The 20097-nt window shown below is 36.5% G+C and overlaps 4 protein-coding genes across 4 annotated transcripts; all 4 read right to left on the bottom strand.

Annotated features, from left to right (window-relative positions):
• Positions 1 to 22: 22 nt before the first annotated feature.
• LOC307152146 (olfactory receptor 1-like) lies at positions 23 to 1039 on the bottom strand (the record flags this gene model as incomplete). Its single annotated transcript, XM_079860553.1, has 1 exon — positions 23 to 1039. The coding sequence occupies one exon, from the start codon at positions 1037 to 1039 to the stop codon at positions 23 to 25; it is 1017 nt and encodes a 338-aa protein (XP_079716679.1).
• Positions 1040 to 5825: 4786 nt separating this feature from the next.
• LOC307152145 (olfactory receptor 1E16-like) lies at positions 5826 to 6842 on the bottom strand (the record flags this gene model as incomplete). Its single annotated transcript, XM_079860552.1, has 1 exon — positions 5826 to 6842. One exon carries the CDS (start codon positions 6840 to 6842, stop codon positions 5826 to 5828), a length of 1017 nt encoding a protein of 338 aa, XP_079716678.1.
• A 4756-nt stretch (positions 6843 to 11598) lies between these two features.
• On the bottom strand, positions 11599 to 12615 carry LOC307152144 (olfactory receptor 1E16-like; the record flags this gene model as incomplete). Its single annotated transcript, XM_079860551.1, has 1 exon — positions 11599 to 12615. One exon carries the CDS (start codon positions 12613 to 12615, stop codon positions 11599 to 11601), a length of 1017 nt encoding a protein of 338 aa, XP_079716677.1.
• Positions 12616 to 17410: 4795 nt separating this feature from the next.
• Positions 17411 to 18385, bottom strand: LOC307152143 (olfactory receptor 51E2-like; the record flags this gene model as incomplete). Its single annotated transcript, XM_079860550.1, has 1 exon — positions 17411 to 18385. One exon carries the CDS (start codon positions 18383 to 18385, stop codon positions 17411 to 17413), a length of 975 nt encoding a protein of 324 aa, XP_079716676.1.
• Between the last annotated feature and the right edge of the window lie 1712 nt (positions 18386 to 20097).

Genomic DNA, 20097 nt, shown 5'->3' with positions numbered 1-20097 from the left:
TTTGTTGAATGATCACAGCAGATTAGGTTGAAACCTGTATTTTTTGTTTTGAATTTCTACTAAACTTCATTCTTTTTGTTGTGTTCACCTTGCTTCGTTTGAACATTTCTTTAATGGATTGCATGACCTCCTCTGTCTTTAGAGTGTATATAATGGGATCCAGCATAGGTGGCATTGTCTGCGTCAAGGAATTGTTAATTAACCGAATGTTTGAATTTACAGGTATTGTTAATAATGCGATATTATTGCTTACAATTGGGATATAACGGATTGCCACCAACATGAGATGTGAGGTGCAGGTTTGTATGGCTTTGATTCGATCAGCACCATGACCAATCCTAAGCAAAGCCAGAGCAATGCAGAAATATGAAATGATGATCAATAACAGCGGTGTGCAAATCAGGAGAAAAAAGCTCATTTTCATCATCATAATATTTATAGAATTATCATTACAAGCTAGACTATAGACAAGGCCATGATCACAAAAATAACTATCTATCACATTAGATCCACAAAAAGAGAGTCTATTCACCAAACCTACATATACAGAAAAATATGTCACAGAAAAAATCCACATAACACCTATGATCAGAAACATGGCTGTTTCAGTTACAATAGCATGATACCGTAGTGGAAAACAAATAGCAATCAGTCTGTCATAAGCCAAGACAAGTAGTGTCAAAGACTGCAGATTCATGAAATGATACACAAAAAACATGTTTGCCAAACACGCTTCATATGAAATGACATGGTGGTCAAACAAAAATGTGTCAATGATTTTTGGAATCAAAGCCGAGCTTCCACACAGACCAGAAAGGGCCAGATGGAAAACAGCAATGTATTTGGCTGTGTGAAGTCTGCGTGCCAAATAAATGATACACATGGTAAATGAATTCCCTAAAACAGTCACAACATACACCAAAGACAAGAACACATAGTAGTATTTCACATGTGGAACATTAGAAAAGCCTTTGATGAAAAATGTTGCAGGACGAACAAAGGTGACATTAGCAGAGGAGTTTGACTGAATGGAGCTCATGATAGCTGTTGTCTGGCTTTTTATGTCACCTGTGATTTAGAACTGTAATGGAAATGCACATTATAACAGAGAATATTGAAATAAAATGTTCATTTCCAGTCAAAGTGCATTTAAAATGTTTGGATGTTCTTTGATATAATCCTATTGAACCTATATGTCATTCTAGTATGGATAAGAGAGGGAAGAGAAGAAACATATGGTTCATACTCTACCTTCTACTAAGCTGCCCGAATCTCATTATTATACCAGCTATCAGACACATTTATAACAGATCATTGTCTTGAGCTTGGGACTTTAGTTGATTTTCCCTATAGACTTGAGAAAGCTCCTCTTTTTTCCTTTGCTTCCAATTAATGCCCCAATTAAAGCCCACACAAACCAACTTCTTATTACAGAACGTCTCATTACATAGCATTTCATGATTCAGTCTGTCCTATGTCCAAAATGGGACGGGAACCGACATCTTGGTCAGTGCCTGACAGTAGCCTAGTACGCTGCCTTATAACATGATCTAGGCCAAAATACTTTTAAAAAAAGGCAACTCACTGCTCGAAGGCTGAGCTACTGGACCTATTTGAACAACTTGGGTGAATGACACCAAAGCGGCAGCAGTAGCAGCAGTGGCAGCAGCGCCAGTGCTATTGTTTATCATGGGATCCCAGCAGGGTATGCTGGTGTGCTTGTGGACCAGCATAAAGTATGTTTTGCATGCTGGGACCAGCTTGGGATGCTGGTGTGCTGGCCCATACAGAAAAAAAAAATATCTATATTGAAATATATTTTAAAGTGTCAAAAATATATGTGGCATATATTCCAAATACATTGAAATATATTTGCATTGTTGTTCACTTATATATTTATCATTTTGAAATATATTCTGAAATATAACAAAAATATATGATGTTAAGTGTGAAATATATTTACATTTATAACATGTAATGTAAAATATATGACAAAATATATGGTCATAAAATGTTTAGCTTGCTAAAGAAGGGTCGAAAATGTATTTTGATCGTAGTAATTCCTCTACCTTTTCCCCTATACACAACAGTAGGCTACCATATGTATTATGACACACAGCTATAATAAATACTGTACTTACATTTAAATGACTGCAATGTAAAATGACAGATAGTTGCTTTCCTAGGACTATTAGGCCATATTAGGTGGCACGTACCTAACACTAAGTACAATTATTAGATTTATTGTTTTGTTTTATTGACATCTTTCCTGAAGTCATTTAAATATTGAAAATATGCACAATATTTATGATGCAAGTATAACAGTGACTCTCCAACAGTGAAGTACACTTAAACAATAGATAGAACTCAGTGTCTAACACTGCATACACACACTATTAAATAACTGTATTCAATTCTGTAAAAATAATTCAAATAATAGTATTTCATATACAATATATACATTTATTGTACATTTATATACAATACATACATTTACAATATATATCTTGATTAGATTTAAAATGAAATAAATAAAAATGTAAAAAAATAAATTGAAAATGTGTTTGTTTGTGAAAATGTTAACTTTTTAAATTTCAAAATATATTTCAAATGAAACAATTTGCAAAAGTTAAAACATATATGAACATATATGTTGTTAGTAAATATATTGACATATAAATATATTCACATATTTAACTAAAATATATTTTCAAAAAAATAAAAAAAACATTTACATATATTTAACTAAAATATATTTATTGGGCCAATTTCGAATATTTGCATATATTCCAAAAATATATTTCAAAATATATTCTGAAAATATATTTCAAATATATTTATTTTGTGTATGGGGGTGGACAAGCATATGTTGTATTTTGGGTGCTGGTATGATCCCAGCAAGACCACAACAAAACTTGTGTATGTGTTACATATCACGTTTCTTAGTCTGTGTTCGTAGTTAAAGACCAAGACAATTTTCTAAATGTATTTTTTTTAAAAACATTAATAAAGAAAAAAGCATGTTGTTGGTTACATGTTTACACAGTAAAACAAACATATATTTTCAAATATGATCCTAATCTATAGAGAGTAAAAGTAACACCAAAGCAATGCTGCAGTTAGTGAAATAAAGTAGATTCACTCTACAAGTGATGATTAAGCATTAGACACCTGAGGTTAACAAGCAGAATCACTGAAGATGAGAGGAAAGAACAGAAGAGATGAGCAGAAACTTTTTACCAGTTTACTAATAACATTGATTAATAATGTAATCATAACTAAAACAATTAAAATTTTCAGTTCTACTTTCAGCAGAACGTTTACAAAGTTATAATAATATAATTCAATAAATCATATATTTGAACCGTATATTGTTTTTTACATTGTTCTTTTTCATCATTAATGTGTTAAATATAGAAATATGCAAGCAAAAACAATGATTTCCCCCAAAACACTGCTTGCATACACTCACACTCAACCCTGCAAGACCATGCTGGTGAACCAGCTTCACCAGCTCTGTTTTGCCTGAGAACAGCATGAATATGCTGGTCCACCAGCTAGACCAGCACTATACCAGCATAAACCAGCCTGGACTAGCACTATACCAGCACTAACCAGCATAAAACAGTCTGGACCAGCATGGAATCCATGCTGATTAATGTTGGATTTTTCAGAAGAGTAGTGTGAAGTAAATATGGATAAATGGAAATACTCTGTTTTGACAACTTGTTGGTCGCACTTGGTGACCTCTGTGATTTTCCTATTGTGTTATACCATAAAAACTAGTTTATCACTGCTGTAAATTGACGTAACTAATGGACTTTCTTTCTGCATAGCGCACACATGCGAGTGGTATGTCATTGTGTGTCCTTGGTTTATAGCAAATGTGCTGCACTCTTCCTGAAAAATGAAGCCAAAGCATTTTGATCGTCCCCTGGTGGCTGGCTGCAGTATAGTTCATAAATCCCTAGCTGCCCTCTCAACGTAATCGAAAGGGATGCAAGCCGAACTAAAAAATGCAATTACACTTCAAACTAAATTTTCTGAAGATGGTTTCTGTCATTTTAGGTAGTTCTTATAATTCTGACGTATGTTCAAGTGTTTGATTTTCCAGTACATTTGTTTCTATTATGTTATTTGATTATTTGATGCTTTAAAAATGAAGTATAAACTCATGATTATTTGATTATATTATGCTTTAAAAATGGTGTGTAAGCTCATGATTATTTGATGCTTTAAAAATGTATTGAAAATGTCTCTGATTACTATCGTAACCTCGGTTCCCTGAGAGGCGGGAACGAGACATTGCGTAGCAACGCTGCGGGGAACTCCTCCCTTCTCCACTTCTGTTGAAATCTTATGGGCTAATGCCAGCTTGGAACAGTTGCGTAGCAACGCTGCGGGAACTGTATTAAATCCCTCCGTGAGGGTAGTGAAGATAAGCCCTGAGAAACGGGGTCAAGCTACACCAACCACGGAAGAGACAGACAGTCAGCCAATAGCCGCACCGCTAGGAGTGGCGGCTCCAGGCCCCGTCGTCATCTTCGCCTCCAGACGGGGGAGGGACCACCAGTGGCTCGCTGGCGGCAGTGGGACTCTTCCCCATTATAGCGCAAACCATTTCCCTCCTGGTTCTTAGGGGCGAGGCCCAGGCAGGCGACGCAGTACTCATGTTCGTCGGGCGGGTCGATGGGGCCCACACAAATTTGGCAAGTTGACGCCATCGGATGCGTAGAGAAAAAGATTCCTAGGTCTCCTGGTGCAGCTTCCATGATGACAGCGTGAAGAAAGAGATTCTGACGCAATTGTCGCGTCCGTGCATTTTATTCTGCCCGCGAGCCTGTCAGTATTTGCATACTTCGCGACAATTGGCCAGCTGTTCCAAGCTGGAGTTAGCCCATAAGATTTTAACAAAAGTGGAGAGCGGAGGAGTTCCTCGCAGCGTTGCTACGCAATTTTAGAGTTACCGCTCTCGAAAGGGAACTCATGATTGACAGCTGTGCTTGAGAGTATAGGCGGGGCCTTGATACCGCGGCTCTACATCAGGATCACCACTGAGCAGATTTGGGCTCCAAATGACGTAAGCACTGAATACGGCAACAACCATTTCTGGGATATTTTGGCTTAATTTTTCTACAGTGGAAGGAAGTGGTGACACATCATCAATCTTTTATTACAGTCTATGGTTTATAGATTTATGTTATTATATGGCAAAATATATGTGTACCATGTATAGGCTATACTGTATTCTGGGGTTATGTAGGCTAGTTGCTTTTTGTAGTTATTGATTGTATTACTTTTGTTAAATTATAAAAAACATTATATAATAATTGTTAACTGAAATGCTCGCATTACAAAGTCTGGGATCACTCTCAACAAAAAAAGTTGTTCCCTTGGATATTTAATTCAGAAACTATCTGTGAAGTTGATTGTGACCCGCAAAACAAATGCAAGCTAATGATTCATTCAAGACATCAATATATTCCTGAATGTGAACATGTATGTTCATAAGGATAAAAAACATGATGCAGAAGCATTTCTAAAACATTTGTAACATTTAAAGCAAATGCAATGAACAAAAAAAGTTATTTTGACTTGTTAAGCTTAAATCACTGTATGAAAATGTGAATAATATTTTCAAGGCTTTATTATTAGAATCTTTACTGAAATTATTTGTAAATTGTTTTGTTCAAAGAAAGCAATCAAAAAGCAGCTTTACCAGGTTTCAGCCAAGAGGTATTACACATTTTTACAACACAGTTTCTACAACATTCAAAATCAATCACCATTGTTAAATTAGATATTTGTTGAATGATCACAGCAGATTAGGTTGAAACCTGTATTTGTTGTTTTGAATTTCTACTAAACTTCATTCTTTTTGTTGTGTTCACCTTGCTTCGTTTGAACATTTCTTTAATGGATTGCATGATCTCCTCTGTCTTTAGAGTGTATATAATGGAATTCAGCATAGGTGGCATTGTCTGAGTCAAGGAATTGTTAATTAACCGAGTGTTTGAATTTACAGGTATTGTTAATACTGCAATATTATTGCTTACAATTGGGATATAACCAATTGCCACCAACATGAGATGTGAGGTGCAGGTTTGTATGGCTTTGATTCGATCAGCACCATGACCAATCCTAAGCAAAGCCAGAGCAATGCAGAAATATGAAATGATGATCAATAACAGCGGTGTGCAAATCAGGAGAAAAAAGCTCATTTTCATCATCATAATATTTATAGAATTATCATTACAAGCTAGACTATAGACAAGGCCATGATCACAAAAATAACTATCTATCACATTAGATCCACAAAAGGAGAGTCTATTCACCAAACCTACATATACAGAAAAATATGTCACAGAAAAAATCCACATAACACCTATGATCAGAAACATGGCTGTTTCAGTTACAATAGCATGATACCGTAGAGGAAAACAAATAGCAAACAGTCTGTCTTTAGCCAAGACAAGTAGTGTCAAAGACTGCAGATTCATGAAATGATACACAAAAAACATATTTGCCAAACACGCTTCATATGAAATTACATGGTGGTCAAACAAAAATGTGTCAATGATTTTTGGAATCAAAGCCGAGCTTCCACACAGATCAGAAAGGGCCAGATGGAAAACAGCAATGTATTTGGCTGTGTGAAGTCTGCGGGCCAAATAAATGATACACATGGTAAATGAATTCCCTAAAACAGTCACAACATACACCAAAGACAAGAACACATAGTAGTATTTCACATGTGGAACATTAGAAAAGCCTTTGATGAAAAATGTTGCAGGACGAACAAAGGTGACATTAGCAGAGGAGTTTGACTGAATGGAGCTCATGACAGCTGTTGTCTGGCTTTTTGTGTCACCTGTGATGAAGAACTGTAATGGAAATGCACATTATAACAGAGAATATTCAAATAAAATGTTCATTTCCAGTCAAAGTGCATTTAAAATGTTTGGATGTTCTTTGATATAACCCTATTGAACCTATATGTCATTCTAGTATAAGGATAAGAGAGGAAAGAGAAGAAACATATGGTTCATACTCTACCTTCTACTAAGCTGCCCGAATCTCATTATTATACCAGCTATCAGACACATTTATAACAGATCATTGTCTTGAGCTTGGGACTTTAGTTGATTTTCCCTATAGACTTGAGAAAGAAGGGGCAGGAGTGAAGCAACAGTGCCACTGTCCAGAAAGCTCCTCTTTTTTCCTTTGCTTCCAATTAATGCCCCAATTAAAGCCCACACAAACCAACTTCTTATTACAGAACGTCTCATTACATCGCATTTCATGATTCAGTCTGTCCTATGTCCAAAATGGGACGGGAACCGCCATCTTGGTCAGTGCCCGGACAGTAGTACGCTGCCTTATAACATGATCTAGGCCAAAATACTTATATAAAAAAAGGTAACTCACTGCTCGAAGGCTGAGCTACTGGACCTATTTGAACAACTTGGGTTAATGACAGCAAAGCGGCAGCAGTAGCAGCAGTGGCAGCAGCGCCAGTGCTATTGTTTATCATGGGATCCCAGCAGGGTATGCTGGTGTGCTTGTGGACCAGCATAAAGTATGTTTTGCATGCTGGGACCAGCTTGGGATGCTGGTGTGCTGGCCCATACAGAAAAAAAAAAATATTGAAATATATTTTAAAGTGTCAAACATATATGTGGCATATGTTCCAAATACATTGAAATATATTTGCATTGTTGTTCACTTATATTTATCATTTTGAAATATATTCTGAAATATAACAAAAATATATGATGTTAAGTGTGAAATATATTTACATTTATAACATGTAATGTAAAATATATGACAAAATATATGGTCATAAAATGTTTAGCTTGCTAAAGAAGGGTCGAAAATGTATTTTGATCATAGTAATTCCTCTACCTTTTCCCCTATACACAACAGTAGGCTACCATATGTATTATGACACACAGCTATAATAAATACTGTACTTACATTTAAATGACTGCAATGTAAAATGTCAGATAGTTGCTTTCCTAGAACTATTAGGCCATATTAGGTGGCACGTACCTAACACTAAGTACAATTATTAGATTTATTGTTGTGTTTTATTGACATCTTTCCTGAAGTCATTTAAATATTGAAAATATGCACAATATTTATGATGCAAGTATAATAGTGACACTCCAACAGTGAAGTACACTTAAACAATAGATAGAACTCAGTGTCTAACACTGCATACACACACTATTAAATAACTGTATTCAATTCTGTAAAAATAATTCAAATAATAGTATTTCATATACAATATATACATTTATTGTACATTTATATACAATATATACATTTACAATATGTATCTTGATTATATTTAAAATGAAATAAATAAAAATGTAAAAAATAAATTGAAAATGTGTTTGTTTGTGAAAATGTTAACTTTTTAAATTTCAAAATATATTTCAAATGAAACAATTTGCAAAAGTTAAAACATATATGAACATATATGTTGTTAGTAAATATATTGACATATAAATATATTCACATATTTAGGGCCAATTTAGAATATTTGCATATATTCCAAAAATATATTTCAAAATATATTCTGAAAATATATTTCAAATATATTTATTTTGTGTATGGGGGTGGACAAGCATATGTTGTATTTTGGGTGCTGGTATGATCCCAGCAAGACCACAACAAAACTTGTGTATGTGTTACATATCACGTTTCTTAGTCTGTGTTCGTAGTTAAAGACCAAGACAATTTTCTAAATGTATTTAAAAAAAAAAAAAAAATTAATAAAGAAAAATGCATGTTGTTGGTTACATGTTTACACAGGAAAACAAACATATATTTTCAAATATGATCCTAATCTATAGAGAGTAAAAGTAACACCAAAGCAATGCTGCAGTTAGTGAAATAAAGTAGATTCACTCTACAAGTGATGATTAAGCATTAGACACCTGAGGTTAACAAGCAGAATCACTGAAGATGAGAGGAAAGAACAGAAGAGATGAGCAGAAACTTTTTACCAGTTTACTAATAACATTGATTAATAATGTAATCATAACTAAAACAATTACAATTTTCAGTTCTACTTTCAGCAGAACGTTTACAAAGTTATAATAATATAATTCAATAAATCATATATTTGAACCTTATATTGTTTTTTACATTGTTCTTTACATCATTAATGTGTTAAATATAGAAATATGCAAGCAAAAACAATGATTTCCCCCAAAACACTGCTTGCATACACTCACACTCAACCCTGCAAGACCATGCTGGTGAACCAGCTTCACCAGCTCTGTTTTGCCTGAGAATAGCATGAATATGCTGGTCCACCAGCTAGACCAGCACTATACCAGCATAAACCAGCCTGGACTAGCACTATACCAGCACTAACCAGCATAAAACAGTCTGGACCAGCATGGAATCCATGCTGATTAATGTTGGATTTTTCAGAAGAGTAGTGTGAAGTAAATATGGATAAATGGAAATACTCTGTTTTGACAACTTGTTGGTCGCACTTGGTGACCTCTGCGATTTTCCTATTGTGTTATACCATAAAAACTAGTTTATCACTGCTGTAAATTGACGTAACTAATGGACTTTCTTTCTGCATAGCACACACATGCAAGTGGTATGTCATTGTGTGTCCTTGGTTTATAGCAAATGTGCTGCACTCTTCCTGAAAAATGAAGCCAAAGCATTTTGATCGTCCCCTGGTGGCTGGCTGCAGTATAGTTCATAAATCCCTAGCTGCCCTCTCAACGTAATCGAAAGGGATGCAAGCCGAATTAAAAAATGCAATTACACTTCAAACAAAATTTTCTGAAGATGGTTTCTGTCATTTTAGGTAGTTCTTATAATTCTGACGTATGTTCAAGTGTTTGATTTTCCAGTACATTTGTTTCTATTATGTTATTTGATTATTTGATGCTTTAAAAATGAAGTATAAACTCATGATTATTTGATTATATTATGCTTTAAAAATGGTGTGTAAGCTCATGATTATTTGATGCTTTAAAAATGTAATGAAAACGTCTCTGGTTACTATCGTAACCTCGGATCCCTGAGAGGTGGGAACGAGACATTGCGTAGCAACGCTGCGGGGAACTCCTCCCTTCTCCACTTCTGTTGAAATCTTATGGGCTAATGCCAGCTTGGAACAGTTGCGTAGCAACGCTGCGGGAACTGTATTAAATCCCTCCGTGAGGGTAGTGAAGATAAGCCCTGAGAAACGGGGTCAAGCTACACCAACCACGGAAGAGACAGACAGTCAGCCAATAGCCGCACCGCTAGGAGTGGCGGCTCCAGGCCCCATCGTCATCTTCGCCTCCAGACGGGGGAGGGACCACCAGCGGCTCGCTGGCGGCAGTGGGCCTCTTCCCCATTGTAGCGCGAACCATTTCCCTCCTGGTTCTTAGGGGCGAGGCCCAGGCAGGCGACGCAGTGCTCATGTTCGTCGGGCAGGTTGATGGGGCCCACACAAATTTGCCAAGTTGACGCCATCGGATGCATAGAGAAAAAGATTCCTAGGTCTCCTGGTGCAGCTTCCATGATGACAGCGTGAAGAAAGAGATTCTGACGCAATTGTCGCGTCCGTGCATTTTATACTGTCCGCGAGCCTGTCAGTATTTGCATACTTCGCGACAATTGGCCAGCTGTTCCAAGCTGGCATTAGCCCATAAGATTTTAACAAAAGTGGAGAAGGGAGGAGTTCCTCGCAGCGTTGCTACGCAATTTTAGAGTTACCGCTCTCGAAAGGGAACTCATGATTGACAGCTGTGCTTGAGAGTATAGGCGGGGCCTTGATACCGCGGCTCTACATCAGGATCACCACTGAGCAGATTTGGGCTCCAAATGACGTAAGCACTGAATACGGCAACAACCATTTCTGGGATATTTTGGCTTAATTTTTCTACAGTGGAAGGAAGTGGTGACACATCATCAATCTTTTATTACAGTCTATGGTTTATAGATTTATGTTATTATATGGCAAAATATATGTGTACCATGTATAGGCTATACTGTATTCTGGGGTTATGTAGGCTAGTTGCTTTTTGTAGTTATTGATTGTATTACTTTTGTTAAATTATAAAAAACATTATATAATAATTGTTAACTGAAATGCTCGCATTACAAAGTCTGGGATCACTCTCAACAAAAAAAGTTGTTCCCTTGGATATTTAATTCAGAAACTATCTGTGAAGTTGATTGTGACCCGCAAAACAAATGCAAGCTAATGATTCATTCAAGACATCAATATATTCCTGAATGTGAACATGTATGTTCATAAGGATAAAAAACATGATGCAGAAGCATTTCTAAAACATTTGTAACATTTAAAGCAAATGCAATGAACAAAAAAAGTTATTTTGACTTGTTAAGCTTAAATCACTGTATGAAAATGTGAATAATATTTTCAAGGCTTTATTATTAGAATCTTTACTGAAATTATTTGTAAATTGTTTTGTTCAAAGAAAGCAATCAAAAAGCAGCTTTACCAGGTTTCAGCCAAGAGGTATTACACATTTTTACAACACAGTTTCTACAACATTCAAAATCAATCACCATTGTTAAATTAGATATTTGTTGAATGATCACAGCAGATTAGGTTGAAACCTGTATTTGTTGTTTTGAATTTCTACTAAACTTCATTCTTTTTGTTGTGTTCACCTTGCTTCGTTTGAACATTTCTTTAATGGATTGCATGATCTCCTCTGTCTTTAGAGTGTATATAATGGAATTCAGCATAGGTGGCATTGTCTGAGTCAAGGAATTGTTAATTAACCGAGTGTTTGAATTTACAGGTATTGTTAATACTGCAATATTATTGCTTACAATTGGGATATAACCGATTGCCACCAACATGAGATGTGACGTGCAGGTTTGTATGGCTTTGATTCGATCAGCACCATGACCAATCCTAAGCAAAGCCAGAGCAATGCAGAAATATGAAATGATGATCAATAACAGCGGTGTGCAAATCAGGAGAAAAAAGCTCATTTTCATCATCATAATATTTATAGAATTATCATTACAAGCTAGACTATAGACAAGGCCATGATCACAAAAATAACTATCTATCACATTAGATCCACAAAAGGAGAGTCTATTCACCAAACCTACATATACAGAAAAATATGTCACAGAAAAAATCCACATAACACCTATGATCAGAAACATGGCTGTTTCAGTTACAATAGCATGATACCGTAGAGGAAAACAAATAGCAAACAGTCTGTCATAAGCCAAGACAAGTAGTGTCAAAGACTGCAGATTCATGAAATGATACACAAAAAACATATTTGCCAAACACGCTTCATATGAAATTACATGGTGGTCAAACAAAAATGTGTCAATGATTTTTGGAATCAAAGCCGAGCTTCCACACAGATCAGAAAGGGCCAGATGGAAAACAGCAATGTATTTGGCTGTGTGAAGTCTGCGGGCCAAATAAATGATACACATGGTAAATGAATTCCCTAAAACAGTCACAACATACACCAAAGACAAGAACACATAGTAGTATTTCACATGTGGAACATTAGAAAAGCCTTTGATGAAAAATGTTGCAGGACGAACAAAGGTGACATTAGCAGAGGAGTTTGACTGAATGGAGCTCATGACAGCTGTTGTCTGGCTTTTTGTGTCACCTGTGATGAAGAACTGTAATGGAAATGCACATTATAACAGAGAATATTCAAATAAAATGTTCATTTCCAGTCAAAGTGCATTTAAAATGTTTGGATGTTCTTTGATATAACCCTATTGAACCTATATGTCATTCTAGTATAAGGATAAGAGAGGAAAGAGAAGAAACATATGGTTCATACTCTACCTTCTACTAAGCTGCCCGAATCTCATTATTATACCAGCTATCAGACACATTTATAACAGATCATTGTCTTGAGCTTGGGACTTTAGTTGATTTTCCCTATAGACTTGAGAAAGAAGGGGCAGGAGTGAAGCAACAGTGCCACTGTCCAGAAAGCTCCTCTTTTTTCCTTTGCTTCCAATTAATGCCCCAATTAAAGCCCACACAAACCAACTTCTTATTACAGAACGTCTCATTACATCGCATTTCATGATTCAGTCTGTCCTATGTCCAAAATGGGACGGGAACCGCCATCTTGGTCAGTGCCCGGACAGTAGTACGCTGCCTTATAACATGATCTAGGCCAAAATACTTATATAAAAAAAGGTAACTCACTGCTCGAAGGCTGAGCTACTGGACCTATTTGAACAACTTGGGTTAATGACAGCAAAGCGGCAGCAGTAGCAGCAGTGGCAGCAGCGCCAGTGCTATTGTTTATCATGGGATCCCAGCAGGGTATGCTGGTGTGCTTGTGGACCAGCATAAAGTATGTTTTGCATGCTGGGACCAGCTTGGGATGCTGGTGTGCTGGCCCATACAGAAAAAAAAAAATATTGAAATATATTTTAAAGTGTCAAACATATATGTGGCATATGTTCCAAATACATTGAAATATATTTGCATTGTTGTTCACTTATATTTATCATTTTGAAATATATTCTGAAATATAACAAAAATATATGATGTTAAGTGTGAAATATATTTACATTTATAACATGTAATGTAAAATATATGACAAAATATATGGTCATAAAATGTTTAGCTTGCTAAAGAAGGGTCGAAAATGTATTTTGATCATAGTAATTCCTCTACCTTTTCCCCTATACACAACAGTAGGCTACCATATGTATTATGACACACAGCTATAATAAATACTGTACTTACATTTAAATGACTGCAATGTAAAATGTCAGATAGTTGCTTTCCTAGAACTATTAGGCCATATTAGGTGGCACGTACCTAACACTAAGTACAATTATTAGATTTATTGTTGTGTTTTATTGACATCTTTCCTGAAGTCATTTAAATATTGAAAATATGCACAATATTTATGATGCAAGTATAATAGTGACACTCCAACAGTGAAGTACACTTAAACAATAGATAGAACTCAGTGTCTAACACTGCATACACACACTATTAAATAACTGTATTCAATTCTGTAAAAATAATTCAAATAATAGTATTTCATATACAATATATACATTTATTGTACATTTATATACAATATATACATTTACAATATGTATCTTGATTATATTTAAAATGAAATAAATAAAAATGTAAAAAATAAATTGAAAATGTGTTTGTTTGTGAAAATGTTAACTTTTTAAATTTCAAAATATATTTCAAATGAAACAATTTGCAAAAGTTAAAACATATATGAACATATATGTTGTTAGTAAATATATTGACATATAAATATATTCACATATTTAGGGCCAATTTAGAATATTTGCATATATTCCAAAAATATATTTCAAAATATATTCTGAAAATATATTTCAAATATATTTATTTTGTGTATGGGGGTGGACAAGCATATGTTGTATTTTGGGTGCTGGTATGATCCCAGCAAGACCACAACAAAACTTGTGTATGTGTTACATATCACGTTTCTTAGTCTGTGTTCGTAGTTAAAGACCAAGACAATTTTCTAAATGTATTTAAAAAAAAACAAACAAATTAATAAAGAAAAATGCATGTTGTTGGTTACATGTTTACACAGGAAAACAAACATATATTTTCAAATATGATCCTAATCTATAGAGAGTAAAAGTAACACCAAAGCAATGCTGCAGTTAGTGAAATAAAGTAGATTCACTCTACAAGTGATGATTAAGCATTAGACACCTGAGGTTAACAAGCAGAATCACTGAAGATGAGAGGAAAGAACAGAAGAGATGAGCAGAAACTTTTTACCAGTTTACTAATAACATTGATTAATAATGTAATCATAAGTAAAACAATTACAATTTTCAGTTCTACTTTCAGCAGAACGTTTACAAAGTTATAATAATATAATTCAATAAATCATATATTTGAACCTTATATTGTTTTTTACATTGTTCTTTACATCATTAATGTGTTAAATATAGAAATATGCAAGCAAAAACAATGATTTCCCCCAAAACACTGCTTGCATACACTCACACTCAACCCTGCAAGACCATGCTGGTGAACCAGCTTCACCAGCTCTGTTTTGCCTGAGAACAGCATGAATATGCTGGTCCACCAGCTAGACCAGCACTATACCAGCATAAACCAGCCTGGACTAGCACTATACCAGCACTAACCAGCATAAAACAGTCTGGACCAGCATGGAATCCATGCTGATTAATGTTGGATTTTTCAGAAGAGTAGTGTGAAGTAAATATGGATAAATGGAAATACTCTGTTTTGACAACTTGTTGGTGGCACTTGGTGACCTCTGCGATTTTCCTATTGTGTTATACCATAAAAACTAGTTTATCACTGCTGTAAATTGACGTAACTAATGGACTTTCTTTCTGCATAGCGCACACATGCGAGTGGTATGTCATTGTGTGTCCTTGGTTTATAGCAAATGTGCTGCACTCTTCCTGAAAAATGAAGCCAAAGCATTTTGATCGTCCCCTGGTGGCTGGCTGCAGTATAGTTCATAAATCCCTAGCTGCCCTCTCAACGTAATCGAAAGGGATGCAAGCCGAACTAAAAAATGCAATTACACTTCAAACAAAATTTTCTGAAGATGGTTTCTGTCATTTTAGGTAGTTCTTATAATTCTGACTTATGTTCAAGTGTTGGATTTTCCAGTACATTTGTTTCTATTATGTTATTTGATTATTTGATGCTTTAAAAATGAAGTATAAACTCATGATTATTTGATTATATCATGCTTTAAAAATGGAGTGTAAGCTCATGATTATTTGATGCTTTAAAAATGTAATGAAAACGTCTCTGGTTACTATCGTAACCTCGGATCCCTGAGAGGTGGGAACGAGACATTGCGTAGCAACGCTGCGGGGAACTCCTCCCTTCTCCACTTCTGTTGAAATCTTATGGGCTAATGCCAGCTTGGAACAGTTGCGTTAGCAATGCTGCGGGAACTGTATTAAATCCCTCCGTGAGGGTAGTGAAGATAAGCCCTGAGAAACGGGGTCAAGCTACACCAACCACGGAAGAGACAGACAGTCAGCCAATAGCCGCACCGCTAGGAGTGGCGGCTCCAGGCCCCGTCGTCATCTTCGCCTCCAGACGGGGGAGGGACCACCAGCGGCTCGCTGGCGGCAGTGGGCCTCTTCCCCATTGTAGCACGAACCATTTCCCTCCTGGTTCTTAGGGGCGAGGCCCAGGCAGGCGACGCAGTACTCATGTTCGTCGGGCAGGTCGATGGGGCCCACACAAATTTGCCAAGTTGACGCCATCGGATGCGTAGAGAAAAAGATTCCTAGGTCTCCTGGTGCAGCTTCCATGATGATAGCGTGAAGAAATAGATTCTGACGCAATTGTCGCGTCCGTGCATTTTATACTGTCCGCGAGCCTGTCAGTATTTGCATACTTCACGACAATTGGCCAGCTGTTCCAAGCTGGCATTAGCCCATAAGATTTTAACAAAAGTGGAGAAGGGAGGAGTTCCTCGCAGCGTTGCTACGCAATTTTAGAGTTACCGCTCTCGAAAGGGAACTCATGATTGACAGCTGTGCTTGAGAGTATAGGCGGGGCCTTGATACCGCGGCTCTACATCAGGATCACCACTGAGCAGATTTGGGCTCCAAATGACGTAAGCACTGAATACGGCAACAACCATTTCTGGGATATTTTGGCTTAATTTTTCTACAGTGGAAGGAAGTGGTGACACATCATCAATCTTTTATTACAGTCTATGGTTTATAGATTTATGTTATTATATGGCAAAATATATGTGTACCATGTATAGGCTATACTGTATTCTGGGGTTATGTAGGCTAGTTGCTTTTTGTAGTTATTGATTGTATTACTTTTGTTAAATTATAAAAAATATAATATAATAATTGTTAACTGAAATGCTTGCATTACAACGTCTGGGATCACTCTCAACAAAAAAATTTGTTCCCTTGGATATTTAATTCAGAAACTATCTGTGAAGTTGATTGTGACCCGCAAAACAAATGCAAGCTAATGATTCATTCAAGACATCAATATATTCCTGAATGTGAACATGTATGTTCATAAGGATAAAAAACATGATGCAGAAGCATTTCTAAAACATTTGTAACATTTAAAGCAAATGCAATGAACAAAAAAAAAAGTTATTTTGACTTATTGTTAAGCTTAAATCACTGTATGAAAATGTGAATAATATTTTCAATTATTAGAAACTTTACTGAAATTATTTGTAAATTGTTTTGTTCAAAGAAAGAAATCAAATAGCAGCTTTACCAGGTTTCAGCCAAGAGGTATTAAACATATTTACAACACAGTTTTTACAACATTCAAAATCAATCACCATTGTTAAATTAGATATTTGTTGAATGATCACAGCAGATTAGGTTGAAACCTGTATTTTTTTGTTTTGAATTTCTACTAAACTTCATTCTTTTTGTTCACCTTGCTTCGTTTGAACATTTCTTTAATGGATTGCATGACCTCCTCTGTCTTTAGAGTGTATATAATGGGATTCAGCATAGGTGGCATTGTCTGCGTCAAGGAATTGTTAATTAACCGAGTGTTTGAATTTACACGAATTGTTAATAATGCAATATTATTGCTTACAATTGGGATATAACCGATTGCCACCAACATGAGATGTGAGGTGCAGGTTTGTATGGCTTTGATTCGATCAGCACCATGACCAATCCTAAGCAAAGCCAGAGCAATGCAGAAATATGAAATGATGATCAATAAAAGCGGTGTGCAAATCAGGAGAAAAAAGCTCATTTTTCCCATCATAATATTTATAGAATTATCATTACAAGCTAGACTATAGACAAGGCCATGATCACAAAAATAACTATCTATCACATTAGATCCACAAAAAGAGAGTCTATTCACCAAACCTACAAGTACAGAAAAATATGTCACAGAAAAAATCCACATAACACCGATGATCAGAAACATGGCTGTTTCAGTTACAATAGCATGATACCGTAGTGGAAAACAAATAGCAACCAGTCTGTCATAAGCCAAGACAAGTAGTGTCAAAGACTGCAGATTCATGAAATGATACACAAAAAACATATTTGCCAAACACGCTTCATATGAAATCTCCTGGTGGTCAAACAAAAATGTGTCAATGATTTTTGGAATCAAAGCCGAGCTTCCACACACATCAGAAAGGGCCAGATGGAAAACAGCAATGTATTTGGCTGTGTGAAGTCTGCGTGCCAAATAAATGATACACATGGTAAATGAATTCCCTAAAACAGTCACAACATACACCAAAGACAAGAACACATAGTAGTATTTCACATGTGGAACATTAGAAAAGCCTTTGATGAAAAATGTTGCAGGACGAACAAAGGTGACATTAGCAGAGGAGTTTGACTGAATGGAGCTCATGATAGCTGTTGTCTGGCTTTTTGTGTCACCTGTGATGAAGAACTGTAATGGAAATGCACATTATAACAGAGAATATTCAAATAAAATGTTCATTTCCAGTCAAAGTGCATTTAAAATGTTTGGATGTTCTTTGATATAACCCTATTGAACCTATATGCCATTCTAGTATAAGGATTAGAGAGAAAAGAGAAGAAACATATGGTTCATACTCTACCTTCTACTAAGCTGCCAGAATCTCATTATTATACCAGCTATCAGACACATTTATAACAGATCATTGTCTTGAGCTTGGGACTTTAGTTGATTTTCCCTATAGACTTGAGAAAGAAGGGGCAGGAGTGAAGCAACAGTGCCAGTGTCCAGAAAGCTCCTCTTTTTTCCTTTGCTTCCAATTAATGCCCCAATTAAAGCCCACACAAACCAACTTCTTATTACAGATAGTCTCATTACATCGCATTTCATGATTCAGTCTGTCCTATGTCCAAAATGGGACGGGAACCGCCATCTTGGTCAGTGCCCGGACAGTAGCCTAGTATGCTGCCTTATAACATGATCTAGGCCAAAATACTTTTAAAAAAAGGCAACTCACTGCTCGAAGGCTGAGCTACTGGACCTATTTGAACAACTTGGGTGAATGACAGCAAAGCGGCAGCAGTAGCAGCAGCGCCAGCGCTGTTGTTTATCACAGTAACGCAGAGAAAAACAGTGACAGTGCCAGTGCCTTACACATCACAGGATAATATAATACCTAAATTGCAATAGTACGGTGACCACATCGGAATCGCCAACTACTTCACAACTCCTATAAACACACTTCAAAGTGCTTTCCAAGGGTTACCGCCCGTGCTGGGCCCATGTGACAACAAAGCCCAACTCCACTTCCTAAGAAGGGGATTCTGGGTGGTTGACAAGCAGAAATCTTTGATTGTTAAACACACTCTATGAATAAAACATGATCAGTCACTCATCCAGATCATTCAGCATGCAAGCTCCACTCATTTTAGAGGGGAGAGAGCCGCGATCACACATTCCATAAATGTACACAGAATATTTTCTCATTCATAGGGACTGCGAAGCGGCAAGTTGTGCCTATGAAGCAATCTCAGAAACACCCCGTGATGAGGTCTATCTGAATACAGTAGTAAGCCTTCCCAAGGTGCACTGAAATAATTAGTCCTCCGGCCAGCTTGCGAGAGGATCTCTTCCAGTGCGAGCAGTTTGAGAGAACGAATTGATAATGCACTCATAACACTGGGGCGTTTCATAGCTTCATAACGCAGTTGAAACGGAGCAACCCTTTCTTTGTATATGTAACCTGCCGCTACCAGATGGAGTGCACAGACTGAACTAGAGAAAACAATTCTGATTCTTCCAGGTTTGTCACACAGCGGAACATCCCTTCCCTCACACTGGAAAAGGGTGTTATTTCCGCCACAAGTTTACTGGTTTCATAGCTGGCTCAGGCCCAGTAGTAGGTAATGCTACGCATAGAGGAAGAGCGCTGAAAACAGTGGCATAGCCGGTGAGAGAACAGAGAATGGCCAGAGTATTTTGTGCTTTATACTAGACAGATCATCGTTCTATGCTGGGGGGAGAGCTATATATGACAGATCGCCGCTCTGAGGTGTGCGTTTTGAGAGTGAACGAGTGGCCGAAGCACATCGTGCTTTATGTCAGACAAACCACAGCTTCGAGATGAGGGCTGCTCACAC

The sequence above is a fragment of the Squalius cephalus genome (assembly GCF_949319135.1).
Source record: "Squalius cephalus genome assembly, chromosome: 24".
Taxonomy (NCBI): Eukaryota; Metazoa; Chordata; class Actinopteri; order Cypriniformes; family Leuciscidae; genus Squalius; species Squalius cephalus.
Note: the sequence above shows the minus strand (reverse complement) of the source record. Positions and strands in the feature narration are given on the sequence as shown.